At 40.7% G+C, this 9,177-nt stretch overlaps 2 protein-coding genes across 2 annotated transcripts in view; both read right to left on the bottom strand.

The window, feature by feature from the left end:
* Positions 1-813, bottom strand: part of kxd1 (KxDL motif containing 1) — a 2,961-nt gene extending 2,148 nt beyond the window's left edge. The window contains exons 1-3 of the mRNA XM_080875241.1: positions 676-813; positions 272-391; positions 1-150 (exon numbers count right to left, since the gene is read on the bottom strand). The exon at positions 1-150 is cut by the window's left edge and continues 3 nt beyond it. Of these exons, the coding sequence (XP_080731367.1) occupies positions 1-150; positions 272-369 (248 nt within the window). The 5' untranslated portion in view covers positions 370-391; positions 676-813. The remainder of the gene's footprint in view (positions 151-271; positions 392-675) is intronic.
* Positions 814-2,555: 1,742 nt separating this feature from the next.
* sinhcaf (SIN3-HDAC complex associated factor) lies at positions 2,556-9,177 on the bottom strand. The gene is made up of 6 exons (XM_080866955.1): positions 9,021-9,177; positions 6,460-6,587; positions 6,225-6,324; positions 6,003-6,126; positions 5,571-5,721; positions 2,556-4,788 (listed from the first exon to the last, which is right to left on the bottom strand). Exons 2-6 carry the CDS (start codon positions 6,585-6,587, stop codon positions 4,464-4,466), a joined length of 828 nt encoding a protein of 275 aa, XP_080723081.1. The 5' UTR covers positions 9,021-9,177; the 3' UTR covers positions 2,556-4,463.

Here is a 9,177-nt window from a genome sequence, read left to right as displayed (position 1 = left end):
ATCCTTCTAAAGATGCTGTCCAGATCTTTCTTCATCTCCACAAGAGTGCGAGTGTGGAGTAGGAAACGCTCGTTCATCTGCTGCAGGCGTACATTAGACAGCCCATTAAAGTTGATCAGCATTTCATTGGTTTTCTCAAAACGGTCGAGCCTGTTTTCACAACAGTTAACCAGAGAAACAGAAATCTTAATCTCAGACACAAATGAAACGACCCCAAACAGCAGACATAGTTTATATTTCATGGCACCACTGGGCCCAGTCTGGTACTCACATGTGTCTCTGAGCCTGGATGATGGCGTTAACATCCTCAGAGTTGACCATGCTCAGCATCCGATTGCAGAACACGTCAGATGCCGTGTGCTCCACCATGATGACGAGCAAGCCGAAAAAACTGCAATTGGAAACATTTATTCATAACTGCATGAGCCAAAAATATCCAGAAATGTAAAAACAGGCATTTAATCAACGAGAAAGAAATAAGCTAGATTTGTAAACGCTAATTAAATCAGAGACAGTCAATTCCAGCTGTGAATTGTTTATTCACCGCATGCTGTGCCGGTGTTTAACTGCCCTCCAGCTCCCCGTTAGCACCCCAAACCAACCACCGCAAGATTAGTACGCTAGCTACCGAGCCGTAATAATAATAAATGCAACTACAAAGTTTACATTACTTACCTGAGCTCGGACGATGGCTATCTGTAGAGTTTGGACGACTACGCAGCAGATTAAGACTATATTTGACACCTGGCTGTGAAACAAAAACAACCCACTTCCATATGTTTTTCAAGTTCCTGTCACGAGACCAACGCTTCCGGTCTAAGGTTTTGTTTGTTTATTTTCGTTGTTGTTTTTTCATTAGTTTTCGTTAATAAGCTGTTTATATTAACTTATATATTTTTCAGTGAATTAAAATTAAATCGATATGTTTAATTCTACTGAGCCACGTCATTGTGTTTTATTTCGTTTTTACGTGCCATTCTTCCGCAATTTTATTTGTTTTTTCCCTACTGAGCTAATATGATTCCAGACAATTTCTTCTGTTTAACTGAGATCATTCTTGACTTTAGTGAAATGTCTTCTTTTGTCATTATAATGTTATTTTATTGAGCTGCTGTTCTTTATTTAAGGTACTTTCTGACAGTGTTTTGTTTTGGTCGCTGCAGAAGAGAAACTTCTTAATTGCATAATTATTTGCAAGTCATGAACGGAAGCTTCAGTGACAATTAAATACACGAGATATTTTGATACCTGTCCGGGATATATCCCGCATCTCGCTCGACAGCTAGTATAGGCTCCAGCACAACTATGATCCTGAAAAACGAGAGAAAAAATGGATGCATGCATGGAATATATTTCGAGTGTATATGACCGTTTTTGTTTAAGCCTTACAGTGAACTTGAAGAGAAGCAACATAATTAGCCTCGTGTACATTTGAACTGCTATGTTTCTCTCTCTTAAAAAAAAAAAAAAGTGTAATCTAGACCGCTTTTGCCTTCAGAACTGCTTTTGCTTCTGAACTGCTTCTTTGTGGCATAGATTCAGCAAGGTGCTTCAATCAATTCTGAGATATTTTTTGGTTCAGATTGACATTATGGCATCACACAATTTCTGCAGATTTGCCAGCTGCAGATCCATGATGTGAATCTCCTGTTCTACCACATCCCAAAGATTTACTAGATCGTGATCTGATGCATGTGGAGGTCATTTGAGTACAATGAACTCTTTGTCATACTCAAGAAACCAGTCAAAGATTATTTGAATTTTGTGACTTGGTTTTGTGACATATCCTGTGAAAATCAGCCATTAGATGTGTACACTGTGGTCATAAAGCAATGGACAGGTTTGGCAGCAATACCCGTGAAGGCTGTGGTATTTAAACAGTACTCAATTGGTGCTAAGTGGCTCAAAGTGTGTTAAGGAAATAGTCACCACAACACCAGCAGCCTGAATCTTTCATACAAGGCAGAATGGGTTCATGCTGTTTATGCCAAATTCTAACCTTACCACTCTCCACCATTACCACTGCAGCAAAACTAGAGCAACATTTTTTCAAACTTTTTACTATCAAGTTTTGGTGAGCCTCTGCAAATAGGCTGTTCTTAGCTGACAGGAGTGGCACATGTTGAGGTCTTCTGCTGCTGTGGCCCATCTGCTTTGGTGGTCAACATGTTATGCACTCAGAGATGCTCTACTGCATACTTTAATAGTAACGATGAGTGGTTATTTGAGTCACTGTTGCTTCCTATCAGCTCAAGGCAGTCTGACATTTTCACTCACTGGCTATTCTCTTTTTAAGATCATTATCTGTAAACCCTAGAGATGTTTGTGCGGGTAAAACCCAGCAGATCAGCTGAAATGTTCACACTGATACGTAACATGGTGGGAAATGTGCTACATTTGCAATCTGGCTTGCTGATTAGAGATTTGCCTCAGTTAGACAGGTGTATATGTATAATGTAATTATGACATGCACTCCCATATTTAGAAGATAACGTCCCTCTTTCTCTCCCTTTCCGTCTTACACCAATAAATTCAGTCACTCCATACATCCAGAAAGCTCACAAAATTACTTTTTATTAAGGGAAAAGTAAAAAAAAAAGTACATGATGTATAAAAAATACAAAACCATTTTGTCTAACTTGTAAGTTAAGTAAATGCATAGCAACAATACATGCAAATCTAGAGTTATGTATCCTACTATTGTATCCTACTATTCTGTGACATTTTTAAGCTACAAGGTAAAAAGGGAGAAGTACAGTTTGGTTGCAATCTATCAGCTGTTTCAGTCTACATGATAAAAATCCAAAGTGATGATACAGAATAAGTTAGGTTGCACGCAACTCAACCGATGAGCAAATAAATATTTAACAACATTTCACAAATATTGACAACCACTAATTGAATGCAATGTTAACCAAAGCCTGCGTGAGAATAACATTCGACTTCTGATGAATAAAACCGTACTATGAGTAAGCTAAAGATGAAAAGAATTCACTTCTCTAAGTAAGGATACAAATAAATATGAAATAAATAAATAATGAAACCTATATAAAGAGTCATATGACTCATCCAACCCCTTATGTACATAACACACCCGCTGCTCCTGACTACAACATCACATGTATGAAATTTCATATTAGTGTTATTTTTAAAACATACATATAAATGACCTCGGACAAGCACAAGTGTCCATAGAAAACCTGCATTGATTTGACATTGGGTGAATTTCAATGTGCTTTGGCTTTCATTTGATAAATAAAGTAATATTAGGCAATATATCACAACACATTTGTGGTATATAAGAGGCAATGGCATAGAATTTTAGCTTGTATAAAGTCTTTTACCGTATACTGACCCGGGAATGATGGAAATCACTGATATCGATATTGCTAAAATGACTGATAGACCGATTTTTGTGTTTTGCTGTTGTATTGTGTGGTATTATTATGCAAAGACACTTTTATTTGTTTTGTTTTTTTACATATAAAAATAAGTTAAAACTTCAGAAAAATGGATCCAAAAAAATAAAAGTAAGATTTACAATTTTTTATAAGGCCATGCAATTTTTAGAAGACTCATACATCAGATCAGTCGGTCTTTTGGATGAGTGGGCTTGCCATTCATGCAAAAATGCACTGTGTGTGTTGCTGAGGCCACAATAAATATTTGTACTGTCCCTTTTTGTTCCTTATACCAATGCAGATTTAACACTAGCGCTGTCTGTAACACATAATTAAGGCTGGTGTATTTGCTGTTGAAGCTGTGAATAGGCCTTATTCAAATGGGACCCATACGTATTTACACACAGAAACGCTAATCCAGTCTAAAAACCACAAACTCTTTGTTAGGAGGGGATGTTGTCGTGAGCAGACAGAAAAACAGAGGGTTACTGTACAGGTCTGTGCTCCATCAGTGTACAGTGTCATTCATTCCAAAACGGGAGATATCCACCATTAAAAAAAAAAAAACCCAAACAAACTCAGATATCAACTCTGAACAAAGAAACCAAAATTAATTAACCCCATTATATTAGTCATCTTAACATATATGCTTATAAAACATCTTCACTGAGATGGGTTCAGCTGTGTTTGTGAGCTTTAAGTAGCACCTTTTTTTCTGTAAATAAGTGGATGTATTGCGTTTTGGAATAAAATCTGATAAAAATGTACCAGCAAAGTGGAGCTCCAGCATTTCAAAGTAGATCAATTACACCGAGTATGATGGTCCATCGTCGGGATGGCAAAAATATTAAATACAAAGTAAAGACAGACAACGGAGAAACACAACAGTCCATAAGTTATCATTTAAATGCAATCAACAATCCTCATTATGGAGAAAGGATTTTTCAGCTGCTTTGTAACTGAAGGCAATCTGAGGCCACTTTTTTCTATAAGTGCTTGAGAGAAAAAAAAACAGCACCTCAAGATTTCTTCAGAGATGTGTGTGTGTGTGGGGGGGTGACTTTACCACCCTTCCTCCCCCACCACCTCACTCCTGACTGGTGGCGATGCAACATGCAGCTGAGCAGACTCTGCACTTTCACCACAAGTTGCCATCTCCTTCACTTCCTCTCCCATCTGGGATTTTTCCACACACACCCGACCTTCCTCTGCCTCCACCTCTTCTTCCTCGTCCTCCTCCTCCTCTTCCTCCTCCTCCTGCTGCTGTTGTTGCTTCTGCTGCTGTTGTTGTTGTCGTTTGTTGCGGCAGCACGGTTTGAACAGGTGGGGGTCGATGAGCACCTCCCCAAAGCGCCCCTTGTAGATTATTCCACAGCACACCTTTTGCCTGCAGAGAGCATGAAATGAGACAGAAAGCATTATGGCTCTGTGTGTTTACTGTTATTTAATTGCATTAAAATGCATTCAGTGTTGAATCTGGGTTATCCTGGATTAGCATGGCACTTCATGTGTTAAAGGTAGTATTGAGTATTTGACAGAAATGAATGCATTTTCCTGTTGTTTCTCTGTCTGACAAACAAAAAGATGTGCATTAGGCTTAATATATAAAACATCAGGCACCACAAAAAATGCTCTAAGAAAAACGAAATTTTTAAAAATGTATTGAAAAACAAGTCAAAGATCAAAAGTCAGTTATTAAATCTATTTTAAAAATGCAACATTTTAGTTTTTTTTTGTAAAATATATTTTCATGCTTTGATAGATTACTGGTCTCAAGCAAGTTTCAAAATCTCTACAAACTTTGCCAATAAAACATTACAGATTGTCTGGAAGGTAAAAGTAAACTCAAATCCTAAATACATTTTTAACAAACCTGGAAAATTGTCACTAAAAATAAATACAACTATTAGTTAATGACCCAAAACGAACAAACAAAAATTATTTACATACAGTAATAAGCAAGTAACAGTTAGTAATATTAAGCTAAATACATAAAGAAATCCCTTTAATGTCACTGTAATCCAGCAGGGTGGGGCATCGGTGGGAGTTTCACCTGTATATGTACAGCAGGCGAAGGCTTGAAGGTTTATATACAGTTAAACCACTTGTAGTAGATTATTCTAAAAATTAAGCCTGTAGATTAAAGAAGTGCTTCACTGTCCGCCTTACCTCTTCCAGTATGTTAGGTCCAGAAATGAGAAAACGGGGGAGCGGCTGGATCCTGGGCTGAGCTCTGTGTCGGACCCCTCGTCTGACAGGTTGCTGTAGCTGGGAGACTGAGCAGGGGAGGCACTGGAGGTGGTGCTGTGGGCATCTGAGTCTAGAGGACAGAATAGGACAAATAATATATATATATTTTTTTTAAAACCTGAAAAAACCTGAATGAAGTAACAGGAGTGCTACTACAATCCATTAACCCAGTGCGCCTGGAAAGGAAAGGTAAAGTAAAACTGAAACGTTGTGGTACAAACAGATGTGTGCTGGTGTATTTTTAATGTCCCGATCCCACAGAAATAAACACCTTTCCAAACCTACCTTTTTTTAGCCATTATTTTGTCATGACTTTACCATTTTCCTCAAATATACATCATAATTACTTACTGTGTCTTTTCAGCTCTTTCTGAAGCCTGTTGATCTGGCTTGGCCGTGCTTTCTTGGAGATGGACTTTATTTTCTTGGGCCTGGAAGTTAACTTTAAGCTGGGACCTCCTCTGGCATCAACAACCTGGATGAGGGACAGGAAACCGGACGAATTTGTATAATTTGGGTTTTATCATCACCATAAAGTGATAGGCCGGTCATGCTGTCAGCACTGAAACTCACATGGTTCCAGTTCTTCTTGGTTCCCACAGGAAGTTTTTTCCACCGTTTCACAAGGAGCACGCAGGCATTACAGATTTCTCCAGACCGGCTTTCGCTCAGTCTGGAAGACAATTTCAGTTTGTGATGAGGAGGAAAAAATGGAAAATCTTTAGCATCAATATGACGTGCACAGCCAAAAAACCATGACAGGTATGGTTTGCCTGCAGCCCCGCACATGCTCAGGTGTATCTCTTACCCAAAGCAACTCCTGAAGTCTTTCTCATAGCGCTTGCTGTCTGTGAAACGAGAGCTTGACGACTTTGCACGGCAGATGCAGCAGCCGTCCAAACTCCTGTACATTTTAGGCTTGTGAAAGCCAAACATCTGCATTCAGGGGAGAAAAAAGGGGGGTTAAATGTTTACATATGATCAGTGTGCACCGAGTGTTTACTGCTGCAGCAGCAGGAGGAGGTGGGGGTGGAGGAGAATACTCCCTTCACCCCTACATTTGCAGTGCAGGTCAGAGGTGAAGCACAAATTTCAGTTAAGTCTGCAGTGAGCGGACAAAAATGTGTTTAATCGCCAACAATGTTCACGGAAAGCAGTTTTGCTGGAGCATCTCTCCGCTTTGACCCACATGGAAGGAGAGACAGAGTGGGGGAAGTAGGTCAACAGTCAGACAGCGTGTCAGACAGATAATGTCACCATGCTGCGCTCACAGGATTCACGCTTCGTTTTGGAAACCCAAAATAAGATTTAGGCACGCAATCAGTGCGAGCCTCCGGGCCGCACAAGATGCGTTATTCGTCACGAGGTGGAAAGACAAACTGCAAAATGTGTACCGCGTTACTAGAGAAATGCCAGTAAAATATTATACATCACTGCGTCCGGGGGAAATTACTCGAAATGTAATAAGCGTGCACAGGAATTATGATTTATGTTGCTAGGCAAAATTTAATCTCTACGGCACATGTAGACCTGAACTGCGGCAAAAACTGTGAGCCGCGCCCCCCAGACTGGGCTTTTTTTTTCCTCTTGCCATCAGTCCTCGGGGTCTTCTGACAGTGCGGTGCCATAGAGAGTAAAAAAGAGCAGGAAAATGGCGAAGAACTCTCACTCTGCATGATTAAATCAGATGCTAGATATTGGGCATTTCTGTGGAGAGGTCAGTTTAAAAAGCAACACAAGCCGACATGAAGTAAGTTGCATTGAGAAAGGAATACCAACTCTGGCACTTATTCTAACCTGTGACACAGCTAATATATTAACTGTGGGGAAAAAATGGGCTATACCTTAATTTATAAACGATTTCACGTGGTATAGTTCCTATACAACAACAGAAGAGATTCAATAGCACTTTACTGTTGCGCAGTTTTATTTGTAGTGAAGTGCAAACATTGTTTTTCTATACTAAAGTCCTTTTAAACAAGACGTGCACCTAACTTGCACTTCGAAAGCTAAGAAAGCAGCATTCATTCAAAAAAGAAAATGTAACCAAGCAATTTAAATAATAAAACTAAATAATAAAGGGTAGAAACTAATTTGTTTCTACCCTTCGCGTGCCTCATCTGTAAATTACAGACGATCTCTGCAGCAAAATACAGTACGTGACGCAACTCAACATGGCAACACACTTCAAAGGCGGAGGCAATGTGGCGAAGGGGGTGTGATGCGATTTTCCGCAAAAACTGCAACATTTAAAACAAACGCTAAAAAGAAAGAAAAATCACCGCGAAAAGCTGCCGAACTCGCACGAATAACACCCTCGCCTTTCAGAATAAAAGAAGACACCGAGCAATGTCCTCTTTTTCATCGAGAGAAAAGTGCAAGTCGCCAATTTTCACCGCCCACTCCGCCAGCGAGGAAGCATGGCATGCCACACGACCTGCTTCATGCGCACCCATTTTATGATGACCATCCTCCGCTTCCACGATGCCGAGTTTATACCTCAACTTTATGCTAGGGGATAAACTCGGACTAACGTGTTTCGAGAGCACAAAAAATAACAAATAAAATCGGCGGGCTTGGTGTTAAAGGGGAGCTGCTCTGAAATAAATGTGTAATTTGATCTTTACTCTTTGTTATTCCAGAGCCGCGTCACTGCAACAATCCACAATCGGCTACATGTGCGGCAAGTTCAAAGCGGCGGCTCTCGGAAAGTCGCTTTTCTCTCCGGTTTCTCCCACAAACCACATTTTTTATCCAGCTTGGCTTTCCTGCTTTGGTTGGGGATTACTTTGCGCTCGCGGGAGCGGTTTTGTTGACAGCGGTGGCCGCGTGCTGAGACGCATCTCCGCTCCGGGTGGGCGTGAGAGGTTCAACTTGGCTTGCCTAGCAGACAGAAAATGTGCGGCACACTGCATCCACGCTTGTCTCCTTCTGTACAAGAACACATTTGCAGCCCAGACGCTCACATTAACCCACTTTACCACGTTTACATTACCGATAAATTGTCGCCGAAATGCGCCGAGCCAACCCATAATAATAACAGCAGGAGCACGAGCACCAGCAGCCATCCCCCCCTGCTCCTCTTCGTGCCCGCACGTGAAAGCCCCTTCAAACGCATTTTAAACGCACATTTGCGCTTTTCCCGCTTTCCTCCCACTTTGCCCGGTTAGTTTCGTTGTTTCTAAGGTGACCTACAAATACCGCTGACCACCAAGTCGGGTCCGCGCAGCAGGCCTTAAAAATAAAAAAAGAGCAATTGTTCGTGAGACATCTCGAAGCTTGTTTCTGAATTACGGCCCTGAAAAGCGCGGCGAACACTTTTAAAAGGCTTTTTAAAGACGAGGCCAGACGAACACAGACAATCGTTACCTTTCTGCGAGTTGTGTGGAGCTGATCCAAAGTAATAACAGTCCGAATACCGCGTCGTTACGCTGTGACTTATGAACATCTACGCTCATCGGTAACCCGCTCTCTTGTTGATGTCTGCGCTTGTGGACGGGACTAGAGTTGTGGACTATTGTGCGCA

The sequence above is a fragment of the Rhamphochromis sp. 'chilingali' genome (assembly GCF_963969265.1).
Source record: "Rhamphochromis sp. 'chilingali' genome assembly, chromosome: 2".
NCBI lineage: Eukaryota > Metazoa > Chordata > Actinopteri > Cichliformes > Cichlidae > Rhamphochromis > Rhamphochromis sp. 'chilingali'.
This window is presented reverse-complemented; position numbering and strand designations above follow the sequence as displayed.